The 25,169-nt window shown below is 45.4% G+C and overlaps 1 protein-coding gene across 7 annotated transcripts in view; it reads right to left on the bottom strand.

The window, feature by feature from the left end:
* Nucleotides 1–25,169, bottom strand: part of Mtcl1 (microtubule crosslinking factor 1) — a 120,531-nt gene that overhangs the window by 51,537 nt on the left and 43,825 nt on the right. For all 7 annotated transcript variants that reach the window (XM_052750190.1, XM_052750192.1, XM_052750191.1 and 4 more), the window contains exon 4: nucleotides 3,369–3,428. In XM_052750190.1, the coding sequence (XP_052606150.1) occupies nucleotides 3,369–3,428 (60 nt within the window). The remainder of the gene's footprint in view (nucleotides 1–3,368; nucleotides 3,429–25,169) is intronic.

Raw genomic sequence — 25,169 nt, 5'->3', positions numbered from 1 at the left:
GTCCTGGCTGTCTTAGAACTCTCTATGTAGACCAGACTGGCCTCGAACTCACAAAGATCCACCTGCCTCTGCCTCTTGAGTGCTGGAGTTAAAGGCGTGTGCCTCCATGCCCGGCTGCTCTACTCTTTTAACCACTAGGTAAAAATGAGTTCATGGATTGTGGGGTTGGATAGGACTTTCTGAGACGGGACTTCATGTGTTTGTAAAGACATACAGTGTACTTGATCCTGACACTAATGAAGCACACCTGCTCCATCCTTCATCCATCCATCTATCCATCCATCCATCCCTTCATTGTCTATTTACTCAGTAACAACAATTGGCATATATTTTTAAACAGCCCTGATTCCTCAGAACATTCGAAAGTAGAACAATGAAAACTACTTTCCTAGCTTCCTGTTAGACAAAGATGTGCACAGAATCCACACACACCAACAGGTCTCAGCTGTTCACATGAAGAAATGGAGTTTGAAGGAAACTATAATACTTATCAATGGAGACAAGTTGTAAATACTTTCTAACCCAATTTTTCTGGGAATTAAGTGCAGGAACTGTTAGAACTAAGTCTATCTTTAACTGGGTGACCAGAGTGTGCCCATGGGTCAAAACTGCCTAAATGATCTCACCACTACCTCCACGGCAGACAAGTCCTTCAGCAGGGACTACTGATGAGAATGCCCTTCAAACAGACACCCATCCCCTGCCTGCCTCCAGCCCGAGACTCAAGCAGGCCAGAGCAAGAGAGGCGCAGGGCCATGTTTTGTAACCCATGTGAGGTCTTGGCATCGGAGGGCCAGGGAAGATCCTGCCTGGCTCTGGAAGCAATTGTTGTGAAACAGGAGCCTAGATCAGGGACTCCCTGCAATCTCTCCTGGGGCTAAGGTGAACTAAGTGACTGGGGAAGAGGAGTCCCTGAAGATTCTGAGACTCCGAAGCTTCCCAATGTTTACCACCACCTGCTTATGCAAACGGAGTATCCCAGGGCCCTGCAGTCACCTTGATGTCTAGAAAACTTGGCCCTCGCACTAATCTCCTCCATCCTCCACTCCCACATCATCCCCAGCACCACGGTCCCCATCTCCTTAAACCTAGACCAAGGGATAGTCATGGCTGCGATTCCACAAATGGCTGAAAGATGTCCAGTCTGCCATCACCCGAAGTGATCATTCATCACTGTCCGGTCTTCTTTTCCTCGGAGAAAGAAACTATACAAAAAGCGGGTGCTCTGACACATGATGAAGCATGCTGTCATTTCTACCAATACCCATGCACACTACAAGGCCTGCCACCAGAACTAAAGCAGAGGGGAGTGGGGGAGGGGGGGACTTGAAACCTGATAAATAAGGAAGTGCAGGAGTTGGTCTCCTTCACTGCAGCTGAAGCAGGACCCACACTACTCTGTGGGGTCCACGAGAGAGAGGGAGGGGTCCCTCTACCCAAGGGAAGCTGAGCTCAGCCTGTTCTGAAGAGGAGCCCACTCCTAATGAGACAAGGTCAGCTCAAACAGCTGGCAGCTATATGTTATTAGCCTGTCACCAAAGACTTCGGTAAACTCTGCCAAGACTCCAGGGGAGGGATGGATCTCGGTTGAATCCTAAACTGGGAGTTATCAAGCTTGAGTTTCGTGAGCCCATGGATAACTCCAGACACAGTTGGAAAGCACAAGATCAAACCCATCTTTCCAAGGGAAACTATTCCAACCATGGGCAGAAGAGGCAAGCACAGCAGTGTGGGGTCAGACACACGGGGACCAGCACCATCACCAGCAGCCGGAAAGGCTTGTCAAGCAACAGAAATATATCACTGCTGGTATATATTCTTTGGCTTGCAAGTCTGCCATCTCGCCAGCCAGCACCCCAGCAGCCAACTGCTCATGTGCCTACCTTGCGCCTTGGTGCCAGCTTCCTTTGGGTTTTGGTGGCCAACCTGCAGTTCCCAGGGCGTTCCATTCCACCATTCTGCTGAATAGAAACTCCTTTCTCAATCCCCCTGCAGACCGTGTGGAGCATCTCCACACAGCACGGGTTGCTTGGGGCACAGACCCATGAAGCTACAGCTCCTGTGCCTGGTATGTTATACCCAACCTCTTCATCAGTCAGTGATTGCACTTGGGGGAAAAAGCCTTTTGCTGGGCAAGAGACAGGGAACTAGAAACATATTCTAAACTCAGGATAGCAGAAACACCCAGCAGGGGGATGCCTTCGATTTTCCTGTGATCAATGGATTCTGAAATGCGATAGTGGGGGGTGACGGAGAAATCAGTCTTATGCTGAGTCCTCAAGGGATACTGATTTTTCTGGAGGACACAGGAACCAGGGTGTGGCAGTTGGAATGTTCCCCATAGACTCCAGCATTTGAACACTGGGTCCCTAATTGGAGACACTGCTTGGTGAAGCTTGGGAGGAAATATGCCACTCTTTGAGATTGAAAGGCCTCCAGTCAACCCAAGTTTCTTCTCTCTACTTCCTGCCTGCGGTTCAAGATGTGAGGCCTCAGCTTGCTGCTCTAGCAGCCCTGCTTCTCCACCTTGGTGGTGATGGACTCTTATCCTTCTGGAATCGTAAGCCCAAACAAACTCTTCCTTCCGGAAGCGGCCTTGGTCATGGTGTTCTTATCACAACAGAAAAGTAATTAATACATGAGGGACTGATAAAGAGGGGGTTTCCAGGGACTGTGCATACAGGCCCCGATGCCCTCCTAGTAAGCCTGGCTCACCGCATCTCTCCAATGACCACTTGCTGTTTAGAGTCTGCTGAAACTAGATAGCAATAACATCTTTGTTCCCCTCAAACGCCTAATACTAAAAGCAATTTTAAAAAAAGAGAAAAGGAATCCAGTAAGGAAACTTCAAAAAAGCTAGAGAGCCCGGAAGAATACATACCCTGTATGTAAGAGAAGGCCGAACTTTCTCAGTTTTTTTTCTGCCGGAATGTTTTACTTTCCAGCAAGCCAATGTAAGGCATTGCTCAGCTACATATTTAAAACACACACACTCACAAAACAATGGCATATAAATGACCCAACCACCCAACGGCTGTATTATCACACTATGTGAATGACTGTGAAGGCCACAGCACTTTCTGGAGGTTAGGAGAGCTGTCATAGACTCCTGGACGACACTTAATACAGCTTCACACATAGCCAATTTGTTCTCTTTCCTAAAGAGCCTGCAGGTTATCAGAGCGAGAGAGAGACAAAGGGATGGAGCTGGGGATGTGTTGAGGAAATGTTTACCCTGAGAAGGTTGGAGCGAACTCCAACGTATTGGCGGTGATGTTTCTTTTAGTGCCCTAGAGGCAAAGAGGAAACTCCTAATAGGATGTCGTCCTTATTAGGACCAGAGCTCTGGGATGGAAACCTCAGCTTACCTGGCTAAGACTTTTCTTCTCTTTGTACATTTCCCGGCTGCCTCTTCTCTTCAGGGAACTCTGAAAAAGATCCAAGCGTCGCTTTGTTACTGAGGGTTGCACATTACAGCTGGCACTTGTCCCTCCTGGTGGAGCTGCTTGGTTCTAGAGAAAACAACACCCCGCTCCGTGACATTTAAATGAGGTTGTGTGTGTTTGGTGTGGTGTGCTAAGGTAGTTGACATTCTAATTACTGTCACTAGGGAGCATTCATTCCTCAGTTACTCTGTTTAATGCACAAAGAGGGCGTCTTAGATGAACTAACAGTAAAGAGAAGGCAAGAAGACAGACACAGAAAGTTTCAGAAACAGATACAAAGCAGGTCTGGAGCTGGCTTCTTTCTGAATTACATTTTGTTCAGCTAAAATCAAAATTAATTCTTGTATTCCGAAGGGTCAGATTAAAAAGTGGCAGGCTCTTATTTACAGAGAAAACAGAATCTAGGTTGCAATATTACTGACAACCCAACACCATCAAAGCAGCATCTTAAGGATCTCATAAAGCTCTTAAATTATTCTGAAAAAGTGGCCTTGGCCTATGTGCTACCTAGGTATAGTCACCGATGAGTCTCTGGAAGAGAACTCTTTCTGGATCCTGCAGATACCAAACTCCATAGATGCTCAAGTACCTTAAATAAAATGCTGTGATGTTTGCATATAACCTGCGAACATCCTTGCCTATACTATGAGTCATCTCTAGATTATTTATAATGGCTAATATATTTAAATACTATACACAAGACTACACTAGACTATTAAGGTGGTGATGAGAAAAATGTTCTATACACATGAATATTCTATACGCATACAATTTTTTTTCAAATATTTTCAATGTGCAGTTGACTATGTGGATTAGGAGCCCCAGTAAACACATCCCATGAGGGCCAGTTAGTGACATCACAAGAGACCACTGCTTGCTGTACTCAGCAAACTGCGCGCATGTATGAAACACAAACATGAGTATGACCAAGAACACCACGGGGTACCTGGGACAGATGAGCAGGGATGTGGGACTGCTCTTGCTAAGATAAAGCATGAAAGGGGACAGAATACAGTGGAGGAAGAGCAGCATCCCACAGGAAGGGGAAGGGATTTGGAGCCTGATGGCTTGAGAAGATCCCATTGGTTCTAAGGAAAGCTACAGCGAGTAATTGTGTGGGGAGGAGCCCAGCTGGCCAGCATCTGCATCCACCCCCAGCTCAGCTCAGAGGGTAAGGTGCCCTCCTGGGTTCTCCTGGCCTGTCTTGAGCTGAGCTTTGTCCCCTTGTTCCAGTGCCATGATAACTTTGAAAGGAGGCTCTTGTGCTTGTCACTCATGTCACCTTAGGAAGCTTGCTGTAGACCCTGGTGGGCGGTGGTGGCCCACACCTTTAATTCCAGCACTTGGGAGGCAGAGGCAGGCAGATCTGAGTCCGAGGCCAACCTGGTCTACAGAGCGAGTTCCAGGACAGCCAGGGCTACAGAGAAGTCCTGTCCTGAAAACAAAAACAAAACAAAACAAGAGGAGGAGGAGGAGGAGGAGAAGCAGCAGTGTGCCGAGTTCATTAACTCAACACAGTTCCCACCTGAAGTACCTCCCTCTCTGAATGCCAGGCCTTGCAGCCATTGTAGAGATTTTAGGTTAAAACATTCTAAGCCTGGCTCTCTTGTAGCCTCTAGGAGGCTGGGGAGGAAAACCAGTAACAGACGGGCAGAGACACCGCGAAGGCTAGCTGAACTACAAATTGAAACGGTGTCCTGAAGCAGGGACAGGGAAGCCTGTCTCAGTCTGGGACTCATTTTCCCATAGTTTGTAAGCTTTCCAAGGTTTTCATCTTTACCCTGCAGCTAAGGGGGGGGTCGATGTATTCCGATGAGAAGACTGAGACCAAAGCTTCTGGCGAGTCTGTCTTGGAGAATTCAAAGGAGCAGCACGGATGGTCCTGTTCCCTCAGCTTTAACACAAGCAATACAAACGCAGATCGACAATAGTGAAAACGTGTATCCGTGAGCCAAGGCCTGCCACGGAGAGCGACCCCAGGATTTACCGGCCTTCCAGTAACAGATGCCGTGTGTGCCAGAAGAAAATGAAATAAGCAGATGTGAGATGAAAGCTGGAAGCAGAGACAAAAGGCTCTGAACTCCGGTGCAGAGTCATTGGGTGCTGGAGGATGGATCACATCAGGGTGAGGCCTGCTGGGAGCAGGGAGCCTGTGGGTGGAGGACTCCTCCAGTCCTGTGATCTAACAAACCACGGACAAGGCTGGGAATCACAAGACTGCTGAAAAAGACTGAATTCATGATGGCAACCAGAGTGGAAGAAACTACAGGCCTTAACATTCACCAGAAGTCTGCAGAACCCACTGGAGGGCAAACATGAAATACTGGTGATCAATGAACGGTAACGATAAATGTTGCCCATAGGGGAGACTTGATGCTATAGAGACATTACCTTTCTTTAAGAAGACGATATCATTTTGTCCAAATCCCTCTCCCTTTACTATGTAATGTGGGAATAATATGCAATGTGTCTATAACAGGCAGTGTGTGTGTGTGTGTGTGTGTGTGTGTGTGTGTGTGTGTGTGTACTATTTGATGTACTTTGTATGTGTGTATGAGCATAGTCAGAATTTCTAAGGACTTAACAAAGTGATTCTAGAATTCATCTAGAACAGGGTTAGCAAACTAGAGCTGTGAGGCTAAATTAAATTGCTTGATCTTCAAATGTGCTTTGACGATACGGTCTGAGGATACAGCCTCCGTTCTCCCCTGGATGCTCTGCACAGCACAGACAGAGCTAAGCACTGGTGGATACAGTCTCTGAGGATACAGCCTCCATTTTCCCTGCATGCTCTGCACAGCACAGACAGAGCTAATCACTGGTGGATATAGTCTCCGTTCTCCCTTGGATGTTCTGCACAGCACAGACAGAGCTAAGCACTGGTTAAAACCATCATCACCTGCAAAGTTGACAGCATTAAACATCCCAGTCTTTGGCAGAAAAACTCTAAATCAAGAGCTACAAACTGGTCAAAATAGGCAAGGATACATTGAAAAGGAAACAATGAGGGTAGGGTCACTCTAGTAGATACAGAAATACAACATAATGGCTCGGTGCTGCAACAACATTACACAGGTTCATGAAACGAAACAAAAAGCTTACAAACAGCATTGAGGGAAGATGAGATTTTAGCAATCTACACAGGCAACATTTTAAACCAGTGAGGAAAGAATGGGCTAGCTGGTGTAAGCTTGTGGAACATTTATCTAAAATTTTCAAGGTAAAAGAAGCATTAAAAAAAAAAAAAGTGGGAGTTGGAGTGATGGGTCAGCAGTTAAGAGCATTAGCTGCTCTTACAAACTTTAGGAGTTTGACTCCTAAAACCCATATAGTGGCTCATAACCATCTGTAACTCTAGCCTCCACCCACCCACCCACCCCCCCACCCCACCCCCCGCCAAAAAAAACAAAAAATCCCAGAATTTTCTTAAACTGGGCATGGTGGCACATGCCTTTAACATCAGCACTCAGGAGGCAGAGGCAGCAGATCTGTGAGTTCAAAGCTAGCCTGGTCTACATAGTGAGTTCCAGGACAGCCAGGGCTATGTAGAAAGACCCAGTCTCAAAAAAACAAAAACAAAACAAAAAAGAATCATTTCGTTTATGACACACAATTAAAACAAAGGATTGTATTTTGTTTGTTTGTTTGTTTGTTTTCCTGCTTGGATACTTATAGATTCAACAAAAGCAGGGCACCTGGGTTAGGAAGGACCCACCTAGAGAGGCATGAATGGGATGGAAGCTGGGCTCTAACTCCAGTCCTGGCACACCCCTGGGGCTGGACCCTGAGGGCAGATGCTGAGATGTTCAGTTAGAATGCTCTTCACACACAGCACTAAGTTAAACGGGTGCTGTGGAGACACCTCAGTCACCTTTCTTTGCTTTTTACTGTGTATGTTTACTGTGCTCAGGATGACATCTTGATACACATATAGGCACGTGGAGTGATTACTAAGCCAAGCAAGTTAACACATGCAGCATTTCAGTCACTTGACTTTTGTTTGTTTGTTTTTCGAGACAGGGTTTCTCTGTGTAGCTTTGTGCCTTTCCTGGATCTCGCTCTGTAGACCAGGCTGGCCTCGAACTCACAAAGATCCGCCTGCCTCTGCCTCCCGAGTGCTGGGATTAAAGGCGTGCGCCACCACCACCCGGCGACTTTTTTTTTTATTGTTGTTGTTGTAAGAGTATCTAAAATCTACTTGAGCCAAGTCACCAGTACACAATACAGGCTGCTACATACACTTAAACCAGCCATCTGCTACACTGATCTTCAGATACAATGGTGATGCTTTTGAAAAATATGGGCGGATACAGGAAATGCTCCCGATGTGTCACAAGGAAAGTGCACGTGATGAGCAGCATCTCCACGGGATTAGAACACAAATGTCATCCTATTACAGGTGCAATCCAGGAAAGTGGGTTGAAGGAGTACACATTACAATGTTGGTGATCACTGTGACAGCATTAGGGGCCATTTTCATTCTCTTTGATGGCTCTTCACAGTCCCCCATCATCTACAGTGCATGTCACTGTCTTTGAAATGACAAAAGGCTGAGGGTACTGCAAGGTGCTCCATGTGCTCAGTGTATGTAAGCCCCCCCCCCCCCATCAAAGTCCAATATCTACGCAAATGAGAAAAGGTTAGGAAATTAAAACAACGAATACTGAAAAAAAAAAAACAGAAGGGCTGTCTCGGACCTCACGGGGGGCAGGTATGCAGCAGCCACTTATTCACCAACGTCCTGGGTCTCATCCCACAAACCGGTAGTGTCTTTTATGTGCTTGGTCCTTCGGGTATCACATATACATGTGAAGTCCCAAGGATTGGAGAAACCAGCCAAGTACCCCACTATTAATGCAGGTCCCGAAGCAGAGAGGCAAGCCACTGTGAGGGATAACTGTGTTCTCAGTAAAGGTCTCCTCCGGAGTCTGGTCCAATATGGAATGCTCGGGACAGAGGACTCTACAGAGGGGACCCTGGGGTTGGGGTGGGCTGTGTGGCACGTTTCATACCCAGCTTATTCCTGTGCATGACAAAGCGATCCATGTCTCTTCTAAAAACAATGAAAAGAAAGAGTAAATGTGGGTGCCAATTAAGTGGAAGGTGGGACTGGGGACTTGGGTACACCTTTCAGTCTGATCAACTACCAGCAAATGAACTTTGCATTGCTACATAAAGAACAAAGTTTGTGAATCCAGACCGAATCTACTTAAGCCCTTTGCATGTTGTGTTTACCACATAAAAGTCAGGCAATTATTTGGGCTTTCTTTTTTTTTTTTTTTTTTTGGTTTTTCGAGACAGGGTTTCTCTGTGTCGCTTTGCGCCTTTCCTGGATCTCACTCTGTAGACCAGGCTGGCCTCGAACTCACAAAGATCCACCTGCCTCTGCCTCCCAAATGATGGGATTAAAGGCGTGCGCCACCACCGCCCGGCTTATTTGGGCTTTCTTTATTGGGGGTGGAGGGGGGTGCATGCCATGGTACACATGTGGAGGTCAGAGAACAACTTGTGGGCGTCAATTCTCTCCTTCCACCAGGTGGGTTCCAGGGGTTGAACTCAGGTCATCAGGCTGGACAGCAAGCAACAATGCCCACTGAACCATCTTGCCAGCTCAGTTATTTGGGCTTTCATGTCAATTATCAAGACTTCCTATTTTAAGCCCAATTCTTTTAAGTAATTTCAGAATTGGCAAGGTCGGTTGCTTAAAGCTTAAAAAATGTGAATTGTTAGTAAGTGGAGGCAAAAAAAAAAGAAAAAGAGGACATTGTAAAACGAGTCAGTGTGGGGAGCCAGATGCAGAAGCAGTTTATTTTGTGTTTGTTTGTTCTTTTGTTTTGTTTTGTTTTATGATTTGGCACACAGAGAAACATCAGACTGAGACATGAGGGTGCTCTGGTTTCATTTCTGTCGCTGTGGTAAAATACCCCAACCAAAAGAAAGGGTTCACTTCCAGTTCATGATTCCAGATTACAAGCCATCACTGTGGGGAAGTCAAGGCAGAAACTTCAAACACCCACCCACAGTCAAGACAGAAAGGGCTCACCTGCTTGTTTGTGCTCAGCTCAACTTCTCCCCTGCCTAGGGAGGGGAAATGCACACTGGGCTGGGTTATTCCACATCAATTAATTAGGACAACCAACCCAGTGTGGACAACCCCCCACTGAGGATTTCCTCACGCAACTCTAGGTTAGGTTGAGTTGATAATTAAAGCTAACCATCACAGAAGGTGGTAGAAGTGTCTGTTCCTTTTAGGGTTACAGGTACAAAGATTCTATTAGTTCTCGTTCAAGTGCTAGAAGGTGTGAAAAAAGGCTGTGACCAGCCTGGCCTTCGTGCAATGTGCTCTGAAGTTGTCGCCTTTTTTCCTCCTCTTCATCTGTGGTAGTTACTTCTCCGTGGCTGTGACAAAATATCGTGACCAAAAACAACTTCAAGAGTTTATTTTGGCCTACAGTTCCAAAGGGCTAGAGTCCACAATGGTGGGGAAGGCCGGACATGCTGGTTGGAACAGAAACTGGCTGGTTACAGTTCCATTTACACAGAGGAAGCAGAGAGAGGAAACAGGAAATGGGCGAGGCAATTAACTCACAGCCTGCCCCTTAGTAATGGACTTCCTCCAGCCAGGCTCCATCTCCCAAAGGTATCATAACCTCCTCAAACAGCACCAACAACTGAGGATTAAGTGTTTAAATTCATGAGCCAATGGGGAACAGTTCTCATTCAAACCACCATGTCACCTAACCCTCTACAGGCTCCTAGGAAGAGAGTTATACAGCAGGGGCTGAGGACACACAACCCTCTGTCCAATAGAAAAACATCATAGCTGTGGCACAGAAAAAGTCCCCTTTCCTAGGTCCTGTCAAAAGGACAAGGATGATCTTATCAACCACTCTTCATTGGGCACTTAACATTGGGCACCATGCCCTCTGTTACACATCTATCATGGATTGAATGTTTATCTCCTCCCAGCTCATATGTTGAAGCCCCTAAGATCCAGGGTGATGGTGTGAGGAGAGAAGGATTTAGGTCTGGTGAAATCCTGAGGGTGCAGCCACCATAATGGGATTGATGTTACCCTAAAAGAAAGAGACACCAGTGCTTGGTCTGTATCCTGTTGGATAATCTCCCAAGGAGGCAGCCTCTGCAAGCCCCCAAGGAGCCTTGGGTAGAGCTCAGCCATGCTAAGCTGGATTTCACCAGACCTAAATCCTTCTGTCCTCACACCATCACACTGGATCTTAGGGGCTTCAATATATGAGCTGGGAGGAGATAAACATTCAATCCATGATAGATGTGTAACGGAGGGCATGGTGCCCAATGTTAAGTGCCCAATGAAGAGTGGTTGATAAGATCATCCTTGTCCAAGCCGGGCTGTGGTGGCGCACACCTTTAATCCCACTGACCCTGGACTCCACAACTTCCAAAACTAAGAGATCTGTTGTTTAAGTCAGGACTTCTTGAACCTTTTCTATTCCTGGTATCTTTGTGCCTAACAAATCTTCATGTGACTTCAAGCAATAGTTATACAGAATATGACTATAAAACCAACAATTACTGGTAACAAACAATAAGGAAACTTACTTAAAAGCAATTCTGCTATACATGGAATTTTTCCACTTATTAAAGATTAAGGCAAATCTGCACACTAATGAGGCCCGTGCGCTTGTTTACTTTGACATGATGAGCGACATCTTGGCTGAACACTTGGCAGCACAGGATGTAAAACATCTTCAACGTTTTTCAGAGTTGATCAATATTTTGATTTTATGATTGTCAATGCTAAGAACACCACTTGGCATGAAATGAAAACAATGAAAGAAGCAGAAGTATATTTAGGGCCATTTCAGAAATGGTTGGAAATTCTATCCGATTCCCAAAGCAAATTCATCAAAATAAATAAATAAATAAATAAATAAATAAATAAATAAATAAATAAATAAATAAATAAAACCCTTTTTTAAAATAAAATAAAACTCAAGTCAGCGACTTAGACAACAATCTTGAAAAACCAAACATTTTCTCACAATATAATCCTAAATGATACTAACGTGAACTTGTCTGCTGAGGAATGATGGTAGGAGAACAAAATTCTTGACTTCTGTATTTAAACCATTGCGCTCTTATAAGAGCTGAATTTTTTTTATTATCAGCAAAAAACGCTAAAATTCCTAAAACATCCTGACCCCAGGTGTCTGAGGCAGTGTCCTTTGACCTCGGGAGGTGTGACCACTCGCACAGTGAAAGTGAGCAGGGTAGGCGTTCAGCACCAAGACAACAGTGAAACCCCAAGATGAACATGCGCAGGCCCTGGCAGATATGGGGTTGTGAGCCACAGTGTAAGAAGTTGTGGTGTATGCTACCCAGCCTGGGACATTTTGTTATAGCAGCCCAAACCAACACACTACCAACTTTAAAGCTGAATGAGAGAGAGAGAGAGAGAGAGAGAGAGAGAGAGAGAGAGAGAGAGAGAGAGAGAGGAAGAGAGGAAGAGAGGAAGAGAGAGAGAGAGAGAGAGAGAGAGAGAGAGAGAGAGAGAGAGGAAGAGAGGAAGAGAGAGAGGGGGGAAGAGAGAGAGAGGAAGAGAGAGAGAGAGAGAGAGAGAGAGAGAGAGAGAGAGAGAGAGGAAGAGAGGAAGAGAGGAAGAGAAAGGGAGAGAGGAGGAGGAGGAGAGAGAGGAAGGGGAAGAATGAATTACTGGTTACATAACTGAAAAGTCAAGTGATGCTGACATGCTCATACTAGGGACACCAGCTTTAGAACATCTCATCCTATGTCCTTGGTCATGGTCCCCAGGTTGTTAGAGCAACATTCCCAAGGACCACATAGTCTTAATCTCCCAGATTCTAGGTATCTTTTTTTCCTTTTCTTTCTGAGCTCTGACTGGCATGTTTTCTCACCCCCAATATGTCTTGCCTTCCTTTGGCCAAAGAGCCCAAAGGACTATTCTAGGAAGCCACCCCACTCTTGAAGCGCCTCTTGCACAGCTACAAGATGCACTTGCTGGCACTCAGGAGGGTTCTGAAAGATCTGAGCTGCAGACAGCGCACATCCTTATTTGGAAAAGTCAGTCAGAAAACTGTCATCGGCAGGCAAAAACACCACAAAGTCAAGGAAGGAAGTTATATTAAGACACACTGAGCTGAAGGAAAATATAATTACAGAAGCCGATTCCCCACGGCCAAACCCTGAAGAGGTGAAAAGCGACAGACAAGGGCAATGGCCTGTCAAAAGCCACAGTGTCTGTGGCCACAAGGCCCATGGATGGACAGAGGTCCCCAGTAAGCACACCCAACCTATTAAATACAACCTTTCCCCAGGGAACGCAGTGATCAAAATGGCATGGTAGAACACACGCAACTGTGAGGAACAGGACCCACCACTGCTCTGTACTATATAAGGTGGCTGAATAATTCATTTAAAACCCTGTGGACACGTATCTTGACACCTACTTATTGGAAGATTGCTCTGAAATGTACTACCAAATAATATAAGACAAATGGAAGGTAATGACGGTAAATTACAATTCTCCATAGAAAAACGAGAAATCATGGTCCCTACAAAACCGTAAAAACTGTCATGGTCACTATAAAATGAGGATTCACCCAAAGCAAAGTAGTCTCTCCCCAAACTGTACGAAGAACTCCCCAACTCTTCATGAGCACACATGGGCATCAACGTCACCACCAAGCATTGTACGAAACAGCCAATCAGAGTCTGCATGTCAGAAGCCCGGACTGACTCCTTTAGTAGGGAGTGGCTAAGTAGCCCTTGCATGGTGATAAAAGTTGGAAAAGCATGCCAATTGCCCGAAGATAAAGCTGTATCTGTAAGCACAATTTGTCTCTGGGAAGAGCTGGGTGTGGTGGCGCTTGCTAACATTCCCAGAACTCAGCAGGCTGAGGAAGGAAGATCAAGATATAAGCCGGCTTGGGCTACATAAGAGACCTGGTCTCAAATCAAAACAAAAAAACCCAAAAAACCAAAACCCCAAAACAATCTGCCTCTGTCTTCCTGGTTCACCAGAAGGAAATCACCCAGTCCAAAGACAGGCAAACTATTCCCTAGCATAATAAAATAAAAAGAAAAGCACGCATAGAAAAATGAAGCAGAGTTGAAAAATTATATGAACAAATATAATTAAAACACTGTGAGCCCTTTACAAAGAAACTTCATGGGTCATTTCTTCAGATACATTGTGACTAGAGAAAGTATTTATCATTTTCACTTAATTTTCAAACACAAATGTATATGAGGTTGTGGGCTACATTTGGCAATTTTTTTTTTTTTTTTTTTTTTTTTTTTTTTTGGTTTTTCAAGACAGGGTTTCTCTGTGTAGCTTTGCGCCTCTCCTGGAACTCACTTTGGAGACCAGGCTGGCCTCGAACTCACAGAGATCCGCCTGGCTCTGCCTCCCGAGTGCTGGGATTAAAGGCGTGCGCCACCACCGCCCGGCAATTTGGCAATATTTTATAGTGATCTACCACAATGCTCTAATTTGACTTAGGGTATCGTTTTAATTAGTGTCTTTTGCAATTTAAGGATGGGTGGGTTTGACTCCATCATGGTACAGAAGTCACATCCAGCAGTGGCTGAAGGTGACTGTGTATCCAGTCAGGAAACCGAGGAGGAGAAAAGCTCTGCTATGCTTTGCACAGTCTAGGGCCAAGCCAGTGGGACAGATGGTGCTACCTTCCATGGGCAGGTCTTCCCACTTCACTTAGCTTAATCAAGATCGGCCATACTGTGAGGCTCACCACCTTCACACTCGTCAAAACTCAATGAGTTAAAAAAAAAATCCAAGATCTGTGCATTTCATTCAGTAAAGGAAAATATCTCTAATTAACAATGTATATTTAGTGGGAAGTCTATAATTTATTTTCAAATGAACCAAAAAGCTAAAAGATATAAGGGCAAATGGACACAGGAGATAAACCAAGTATGCCAAAATGTTAACGCATACTGTAAGCAAGATGAATAAAGGTGTTCATTATCAAGTTAAGTTTATCAAATGTTCGAAAATGGTCTTGGTAAAATGGGAGGGAAACATTAGGTGTGTAAGTTTTCAATGTCACTGAAAATGGTTAACATAATATTGCACAGCCATTAAAACGATTATTAAAATATTTAAAGACATGGGGAATTTTTCATAAACTCTTACTCTTTTCAGTGTAAAAAATAAAAAACCACATATAATCTTAACACGATTAAATATTTTTGTCTTGAAAATGTTTGGATGCTAATACACTTTTAAGATGCCAACGCAGGGGGGGCTGGATAGCTGGCTCAGCAGTTAAGAACACTTGCTGCTTTTCCAGAGGATCCTGGTTCAATTCCCAGCACCCACAGGGCTTCACACAGCCATCAGTAACTCCATCCAGTCCCTGGGTATCCAATGCCTTCTTCTGACCTTTGTGGTACCAGGCACACACATGGTACACAGACATACATACAGGTTAAACACTCATATATATAAAATAATAAAACAAATCTTTTTAAAATTAAAATGCTCATAGCTATTTGTCAATGAGTAACAGAATTACGAGTGACTACAGATTTTTACAAATTCCACTAAAAAGTCAAAATTAATAGATGTTCCTTGAGGCACAATGGGATTATATCCTGATAAAATAACTCACAGTAGATAGAAAATATTCTACTTTCAAAGAGTGCTTTATTTTTCTCTACCAAATGGCACAGTCGAGCAGCACAGCACATGGAGGGTGCTCGGGACTTCCACTCATGCCCACAGCTGACTGGGAGCTGCTGTCCAGCACAGCACAAGAGGGTAGTGCCCGCATCAAACACCCCTGGCCCAGGAAAAGATCAAACCCCAAGATTCCAAGGACAGCTCCTACTGAATACACGCTGTTTTTGCAACATAGCAAAGCTGATAACTCCTAAGTTAAAGCCCTTTAGTCAGGATGACCTATATTATTCTTTTGAATCAGGAAAGATTTTCATTTTAGGGATAGTGGAATCAAACATTCAACATCCTAATGAATAACCCTTTGTCTTCCCACCTGCCAGTGATGGGTTGAGACTGAGGGGCCCTGAGCCTTACACCACATAGAAATCAACAGGAAATTAAACAGGATTAACCTCCAGACAAGATTAGCTAGCTCTGTGTGGCTGGGGCCCCTCATGTACATCTTGCAGAGGGCAACATGGGGACCAATGGGCACTTGGGGCAAGCAAACGAAAGTCCCAATCTCTAATTGCCTTCCTGGGCTCAGGGTTTCCTATCTTGAGGCTTTCCTCCTAGGCGAAGTATAACGTTCATGTGACTTACTGACCCAAATCTGCCTAGATCCTTGTTATCTACAGTCACAGCCTAGTTCCATTAATCATCCACCACACTGCTCAAACACTGGCCTGGCTGGCACCATGCAGAAAATCCATTCCAGTTCTAAGGCAAAATCTCCAGTAATTCCTGTTTCCAGGCTCCTAGATCCTTTCCTCCAAGCATTTACTACGGCGCACCCCAAATGATGTGTGGGAGGTGGGGGTGGGAAGAGCTTGCCCCACGGTTTTATGATTCTTATGGACCAGAAGCTTTCTCTGAGAATTACAAATGGTTTAATTATGCAAAGGCAGTAACTAGACTACAGAGGAGGGGCAGGATGTGTGAGAAGCCCCTACAGGCTCTGATGCTGAAGAAGGGCTGGCCAGCCCTGGTAAGAGCTAGGAGCGAACCTGCGCCCGGTGAAAGGCAACCCGGGAGCAGAAGGGCTTCAAGAGCAATGCTGCCCTTGGGGCTAAGGATGGGCAGAGGGCAGAACAGATCTTGGGGCTGCAGCGGCTGGCACCAGCAGGTCCTCGGCCATCTCAAGCATGCCTTAGTGAGGAGGATGGCTAGGAAAGGGTTGCACTGGGAGCAGCATTCTTTGTAAGCACACAAACAACCTAAGCTTTATGTGGTGAAAATCCAAGAAGGCAGTTTCCTTATCTCCAGGGCTGAGTGCCCTTCTTTAAGAAAATGCTCTGGGTAGGTAGGTAGCTTGATACTCCAAACCACAAATAACTTCTGCCACCGTATTATATTTATGAGACAGAATAACTCACAATTTGGAAGCATGGTCAGCTGCCAGGCCAAATGTTTCCAGTGCAGCCCCTCAAAAGCTAATTGAGAGAGCCATGATTAGAGCCACCATTATCTGCTAGACCGACCGCCACTTGGGGAACCCGAGGCTCCAGCCTCTGATGCTGGGACACCACCACAACAGTCCCGGGAAAGGGTTCTTCAGCAGCCTGGCAGCACCAAGCAAGCTCCAACAGCTGGCACTTTGCTGAGGCTGCAGCAAGGTGGTGGGACCAACTCACTAGGCAAAAACCACACAGCCAGGGACAGAAGCGGTCTCATCGGGCACCATTCTGGGAACCCTTCTACTGACATGCAGGGCTAGAGCGCTTTTGAGCTGTGCCTGTGTGTGGTTTGTTCATGGGGGTGGGGGCAGATATGTCCATTACTCGCACAGCCTTATTTGGGGGCCTCTAAATGACATCTATAAGCAGCTCCTCCACAGCTGTGATCAAGACAACTTGTAGAAGAGTTCATTGGGGCTTACAGTTCTAGAGGGTTAGAGTCCTGGACCATCATGGCAGGAAAGATGGTAGCGAGCAGGCGGGCATGGTGCTGGAGAAGTAGCTGAGAGATCATATCAAGTTGAGGCAACAACCACAAGTCAGAGGGAACTAACTGGGAAATGGCATGGGCTTTTGCACCTTCCACAAAACCACACCCCCTTAATCCTTCCCAAACAGTTCCATCACTGGGGACCAAGTATTGAAACACGTGAGCCTATGGGAGTCATTCTCATTCAAACCACCACACCACTTGGACAGGAACTTCCTTATTTATAATTAGGAATAACAGTAATGACTGGCCCTGAGTGTGGTGGTGAATATCCCAGCACACCATAGGGGTATCTCTGTGAGTTTGAGGCCAGTCTGTTCTATATACAGAGTTCCAGGTCTGTCAGGGATAGTGAGACTGTCTCAAAAACAAAAACAAGCAAGTAATAGCAATAACTTCCTTAGAGAAAGGGTTCCTATAAGGGTGAATTACAGTCATGTGCTTAATAAGTGACAATGACAGTAAGCAGAACTTAGGGTAAAAGCAATTATGTCTTTTCGTGGTCAGAAAAAGAGTCACTATGAATCACTCTAGCTTTCTTCTCTCTAGGAGAAACCCAATGTTCAGAAAAAAAGTGTTTTCCATTCTGCGTAGAAATGTATACTTGGAGGGCAAAACCAACTCTGTGGGTTTCTGCATGTTCTTTCTGGACGATTTAGAGCAGTACCTCAGAGCTCACACGATGTCTTGTTGGGAAAATGTCTTACTATTATTGCCTGCTCATACTTATAGGAGAGACTTTAACAGTCGAACTTTCCCACAAGAAGGGATTGCTTCCATCACCACGGGAGCTAAGTAGGTCAGACTTTGCATGATGCTGCTAAGTACGGGGGAGAACCAATGGGAGCAGTGATTTCACACACAATTTATGGGGTATGTCAAACCACCAGAATACAAGTTGCAACAATGTTCTCTCCACACTGTCCGATCCTAACCATCGGAGGGGAAAGTCTAGGCTTTTCTTCAACATAGTAAAATAAAATGAGTGGGAAGGCTGACACCGTCTGAATTAATCAGCTTTGTGGGGATTCAGGTCTGGGATGGCCCCATGAGACAGCCCCAGGCAGCTTGTCTTGCATCTGCCGGGCTCTATCTCTCTATCGGGCATTTTGACCAACTCTTCTCTTTCCAATCCCCTGTCCATTTCTGGGTTTTCACTTTTTCTTCTCCCAAACTGAAAACCAGACCCGAAAAGCTCAGCCTCTTTCACAAGGCTTCCCCTTGGCTTGGTAGGAACATCTCCTGTCTTGTTCTAAATAAGAGAATCGTGATTGAATGGAGCTGTGGATCAGTATTCCAGAGTGGAAGATTTCTTCACGTAGCTGGCAAGTCTCTTCAGGCTATAGAACATACAGATTTTCTAGGGACTTTCAAAACGATTAGAATGAAACAAAGAAGAAAGAGACAGAATGGAGAAATTGAAAGGTCGCAATGCAGGAAGCTGAGGGGCTTCTTTCTAACCTGTGTTTTCTCATGTGGTCTCTGGATCCTAGAGACTGCGCTTTCTGTCACCTGTGGGCGATGCTTCTTTCTGCATGGCCGCATCATTATTGCTCAGTTCTCCATCACTTTGGGGGCCCCTGGAGGCCTACTCTCCAACCTCAAGGACATCTGTCTTCTGTCACCATTGATTCTTCTCTCTGTTCACTCCACGTGTGTACCTCCCAGCCACCACACACCATCCTTTCTTCCTTCTCCTCTCCCACAGCCTTAGGAGGACTTGATCATCTAGACTATTTCTAGAACGCCTCCACATTAGGGGCATCAATCCTGAGCTATCTAATAACATGGTGGCCTGAGGGAAGGGGAGTCAGTACCCATGTGCACATGCAGGAGCCAGGAGGAGGAGGAGGTCAGGTGTCCTGGTCTTTCACTCTCCCACCTCATTCCCAGGAGACAGGGTCTCTCACTGAAACTGGAGCTTGGCTGAAAGCCAGCAAGGCCCGGTGATCTTCCTTGTCTCTGCCCCCTTACAGTGCTGGGGCTGTAGGCCCACAGGGCCACACCCAGCTTTTTACAGGGTTGTTGGGGACTTGAACTCAGGTCCTCGTGATTGTGCTACAAGTACCCTTACCCACTGAACCGTCTCTTCCGTCTACTTTACTTCTATCATTAATTAAATTTGTTCACTGGCAATTTCACATATGTGTATTGTGTGATCTGATCACGCTCACCACCGCCCTCTCTTACTTCCCACTCACCCCTTACCAAACCCTACTCCCCTCCCTACAAAACTCCTTTCTACATTCATATCTTTTTCTTTTGTTTTGTAATCCACTGAGTTCAAATAGGGCCGTCTATGTGAGCATGGCTTTAGAACTACCCATTGGAACCCAATGGGCTCACTAGTGGCTTTGCAAGTGAATACAGACTCCCCTCCCCAAGAATCTATCTAGTTCAGCAGGGAAGAGTCCGGCCCCGTAAACAATGCCCCCCATCCATGACGGACTGTTGACAGGGCAGTTGTGTAAAGGACTGGTACAGCTGCCGTTGTGTTTGACTACAATGGTTGTGTCATCTCCAGAAGGTGGCGTGTTGCAGCCTTTATCCCCTCCTCTACGCTTTTTCATTCATCCTGTTCCTTTTTTCATAAGGCTTCCTAAGACGTAGTGGGGGAGGTGTAGACATTATTCCGGGCTGAGCACTCCTCCATCACTGACTTATTCTCAGGACCTTAAGCAGCCATGAGTCTTCTGCATTCCCCACCGTTCACTGCTCTCCATCTACTTTTAACGTCACTTGTGCACCTGCAATGGGGCTCCCTCTCTGGCTGAGGTATACATTCTGTGCTGTGCAGCCTTGCAGGTATGTGGGCATTGCTACCTATGGGAGAATGGGCAACACAAAGTCACGTGCCCATTCTGCTAGTCACCCATGTGTCCTTAACACGGTCTCCCTAATAGAAACTTTTAAAAACACCGATTATCAATGTTCCAATCACACTGTTTGCAGCAGTCAAATGGTGAGTATACCCAAATGTCTGTCAAAAGATGGGTGGATAACCACAACATGGTCCAGACCTACATTGGACTTATCAGACAAAATAAAGAAGACAATTCTGATGTGAGATGGAAACACGCACCAATACTATATGATTCCACTAGCACACGACACCTAGAATATACAAATCCACAGACACGGAGAAGAAAGCTGGGTTACCATTGCCTGGTGATGGACCAGGGGAGTAAACCAACTACTGCTTAAGAGGCACGGAACACCTCGCTGGGGTAATGAAATGTTCAGGGGATAGTAGTGATGGCTGCCTACCACTGAGTAAAACCACTGAATGACACACTCAATGAGAGCTAAAATGCCAACTTGTGCATTCTGTATACTTACTATAATAAAAACTATATAAGTAGATCCAGATTGGTCTATTTGAAGAGTTGGAAAGGCACACCCACAACTCTCATATGGGTGTCGCGGCTTGTCTGGGGTGTCACCATGAACCCTCATGATTTACTGCACTTGTACCCCCTGCAAAGCTATACATTCCCTTTTCTCTCCTTTTATGGCCTCACAGCTAAGATTAGCCAGCTCTGTTTTCAATCTGTAAAACACACGCTGGAGCGGACTCCTACTGTTTATAAACGTCGTGAAGGCAGCTTTTAAACACACCAAAGCTCTAGCAAGGGTTTTCTCCAATGGCTTCATTTTTTTTTAAAAATGGTAATCCACTTTTTATAATTTGTATTTTCTTCCACCTCCTCTATTGATACTTCAGGTCTGTCTATTCTAATAAACTACTGTAGTCATGCTTCCTTTCTAAGTAAATAATTTCTTCCTTACCCAAGAAAAGGTATTTCTAAAATGTGCTTAAAAAAAATACTAGTGGGAGAAATTTCAACCCTTCACAGAGTTATTAAATCTTAAGATTTGCTTTGCATTCATGAAAATACCTTCTGTTAGTGTCTTCTACAGTTGTTTTATATGCACACACGCACACACAACACAGTCTCGTGGAAATATGGGAAGAAGAAAAAAAGGCAGGCACAGAAGGAGCTGGAAAGAATGGAGAGAAGAAAACGGGGACCCAAATCAGGAAAAGGACCTGAGTCTTACCTTCTCTTCCTAGCACAGTTCTAGCATGTGCTCCCCTAAATCCCTAGGAGCCACAGGCCAAGGTCTAACGTTTTCTGAGACCCTGGTAGAAATAGAAAGCCTATTTTCACAACAATCAGCCATTCATGACCATTGTACTTTCTCTAGAAATGTGTGCCAATTACATGCCTTTCCAAAGGTCCCCTGCTTGGGCAGGCGGCTCGCCCTTAAATAAAGGCCTCATTATGGCACTCTGCCTTTTGAAATGTTTTCTTCTCCTGAGACTGTTTTCATGCTGATAACAAATGGGGAACCTCTTCAACTGCCCTACAAGCGGGGTTTCAGAGTGCCCTTTGGGGGAGTGCTCTCACTCTGAATTAATGATGGAGAAAAAGGTTTAAGTGTATAGGGTCCTGGTCATAGGAAGGTGATAAAAGCAAAGAGCCAGTATTCTGGCCCAATCTGTAATCAGCAGGATTCCTTCAGAATGCCTTTTTAACCTGACTCTGCCATATGGCTCAAAACCTGTTAAGGGCTTAAAACAGAATGGACTGAGCCCCAGGAAAGACATTTGACAGTGCTGCATAATTTTCTTCCTCCTTGAGAAGAGCAAGCATTAACTTGTGGACACTAGGCCTCAGAGGCTAATCTCCTACAAATCGTCTGGATTCACAACTTAAAAACCGCTAACAGTCATCCACTTTCCCCTACATCCCAAACCTCACCCCTTTGCACTGAATGACTGTCCCAGACTGTAGAAACTGGAGAAAGGGAGGGAGTTTTTGTACAAGGTTGGTATATTCTGCCTCTGCAACTCTATTTTGAACATCTGTTGTCAGGTTCCCTGGGTATCAGCAAAACGTACAGACCCTGTGTTCCCAAGCCACCGCCATTATATACTGCCTGGTCACAAACACCGAGTGACCTAAATATGCCGAAGCCTGGACAAGTTTCAGGATGCCTCAACAGCACCCAAGGCCACAGCTCTGGGCTCAACCACGCCTTTATAGATTTACCAAGTTGTATGACTTAAAATATCGCGGCAGAAGCATAATCAATCTGAAAGATGTATCCATTGTCTTCAATCACCCCAAATTTTATGGTCGAAGGAACGTTCTATAAATTATCTACAGAACCAGAAAACTTAAGATTATTTTTCCCAGGGAAATATGAGGTGAGCCCTGCCAATTGGATGAGGAAAAAACAAAAAACAACAACAACAACCACAACAAAAACCCTCACAGTGGCACACCAGCCACCATCACAGTGCTGAGAAGGGAAGTCAACGAAAAGCTTTGTCAGACACTGCTACAAACTCTCCAAAAGGGCAGCTTGATGGCTTTTATCTTCTGCACACAAAAAGTGAACAAGCCAGATTTAAAAACCCTTTATCCACATCCACGGTTTGGAAGCCAGTTACGGGAAGATTGGCCTTCTTCAAAACAATGAGAGTATTTTATTATTACTGCAAAATGCTACCACATCTCAAGATCTGGAAAATTTTATCAGCCCATCCCATCAGAAGAGATACTTCCTAACCAAACAGAACCCTCAGAGACACGAATGGCCTCTTCTGTGTTTCTGCTTCTGGAAACACACCTGTGTGTTTGCAGCAGATGTGTCCCTGCAAAAGGACCCAGGGCAGGCTGAGACATAACACCTCCTTCCTGTCCCATGTCCTCTCTGCAGGAGCCAGACTTCCTCAAGGCTGCTGACCCAGGGTCAATGGGCAGAAAATAGTCTCTCTTTGCCCCTCCACAGCCCTCCTGCCTCCAGCCACCTCTATTTTTGTTTCTGACCTGCGTTTTCTATTCATGGATTAAGGGGCCTTTCTTAGGGGAAGGTAAGGCATCACTACAGAGTTAACGTCAGTTACCACTGGGATAGTTCGCGAACCCAGCACCCTCAAGAGTGAGACATTCAATTTGCCTTTGTGAAAACTAAAATGTAAAACAATAGAAAACAAAGATCACTGCTATAGAATAATATGGCATTCCAGACTCCTGCAAGTTCAGCGGCAAGGACAGGAAGCATGCTGAGGTGACTCATGGTACCCCCCCATGGCAAGACCAAGGCAGTTAGAATACTTCTTCCAAAATGCTTGGGAGCAGAAGTATTCAGATTTCAAGGCTGCCTCCTTCCCAGATATTAGAATATTAGCACATATAAAATGAAATATCTTGAAGAACCAAAATCTAAACATAAAATTCATATACATATGACACAGGCTGAAGGTAAATTTACACAGTATTTTAAAATAATTTTGAACACAAAATAGTTTGGGGTATGGAATTTTCCATTTGTGATGCTCAAAAAGTTTTGAATTATGGAGCATTTTTGACTTTGGGATTATGGATGTTCAATCTGTATTTCTGACTCTCAACTACTCTTTCAGAAAAGCCACAGGACTTGTTTTTGTTTTCTTTCTTTCTCCAGGTTTTAATGTAATTATAGAATATAGGTCAGTTTTTTCCTTGTTTCTGAGGCTCCCGATAGCAGTCCCTGGGGACTCTACTGTAGGGCTTGGTGGCTGACTGACTATTGCATGGTGCTAACTCTGTCCCCCTCACTGGTAATCAGGGAGTCACAGTGCCTCCTTTGTGCCCTGTGAATGCCAAATCATTAGAGGACAGGACACTAGACAACCATGACCGTTAGAAATGGGTGAAAGCCACCTTCGTATAGAAGGGGTCTCTGAGGTATGAATACATCCCACCAGATATATGCCTTAGGATTTACTATAGACAGTTCTTCAGAATTAAGGGACTTTTTAAGCTGACAACACCTGGATGCTGGACAAGCTGAACATCACCATCTAACATGACAAAGACACTCCCAATTTCTATTTCTCTTCCTCCCTTGCAAAGGCTCTAAATGTTTCCTTTCTCCCCTCAAAAAAGTTTGCTTCCATACTTTGATATTGCTGAAAATCCACCTGCATACAGATTTTCATCCCTTGCCTTTGACAAATAACATTCTTTGTTCATGCCTAGTAAAGATTAAGTCCTACAGAAGAAACATGGGGAGGGCTATACAGCACTACAACCTCCATGAATGCCAAACCCCCCACAAGAGACCCAAGTATTCTGTGCCAAAGCACAGGCAGCTGCTGTGCAGGAGACGGCTGCTGTCGCACTGCCTATGGGGCAATTCTCAGTCTGCAAGTTCACCTAACAAGTGCACGAAGACAGTCACGTGAGAGCCGTGTGTTCCAACTCGCCAGGCAGCATCCAGAGACACTTCCTGTTCTGTGAAGGGCTGCTGTGTGCTCTCAAGGAGGACGAGGGTGTGTCTTTAAAAGGTGGGTTAGACATTAAAAATAGTTGTAATCTGTCACAAAATGGGTCAGGTTAACCTGGAGCCCCCAAGAGATATCCTGGAGGACCAGAGTTCCACACTGGCTCAGGGTGGTTTTCTGGGACAAGGTCGGTTCCAGGGAAAGCGAGCAGAGAAGAAAGTGACGGTCCTCAAAGTGTTCTCAGCAGAAGGGACAGCTGCCCATACTATTCATCTTTCAGAAAGAGCAGCAAACGTAAAGAGCCCCCCCCCCCCTCCCCACCAGTACCTCCTCACTCACAGAGGAGAGGGAATGAAAGAGTAAACACTGATGTTCTGTGCTCGTGCGGACATTTTCATAGCAAATGTAACAGCAGCAAGCAAGTCCACAAGAGTCACTGCAAACTTGGCATCAGAAAGTCTGGATTCTAGAACCTTCCGGTCTGTTACTTGTGTGACTTCAAACAGCTTCTTTGGTGAAATCGGGGGATTTGTGGAGAAGCTGCCACCTAACTCCAGAGTAGGGCTGAGAAGCAACCATAGCATGGTAGCATTCGGAGGGCCACGTGGCGCTATAGAGTTAATGTGGCCATCTTCACAGACAGGTTTCCCGGGGACTCCAAAGCAATGTGTGTGGTGACTAAGGGTTCCAGCCCCAGCAGTTAGTGGAGGGCGAGGCTGCTCACACCAGGGGGCCTCTTTGATGCTGCCACATAGGATGCATCAAAGAGCGAGGGCTGGTGGAGACTTTTAGATGTATTCCACCTGTAAAC

This window comes from Peromyscus californicus, unplaced genomic scaffold (assembly GCF_007827085.1).
Source record: "Peromyscus californicus insignis strain IS unplaced genomic scaffold, ASM782708v3 Scaffold_21__1_contigs__length_65335640, whole genome shotgun sequence".
Taxonomy (NCBI): Eukaryota; Metazoa; Chordata; class Mammalia; order Rodentia; family Cricetidae; genus Peromyscus; species Peromyscus californicus.
Note: the sequence above shows the minus strand (reverse complement) of the source record. Positions and strands in the feature narration are given on the sequence as shown.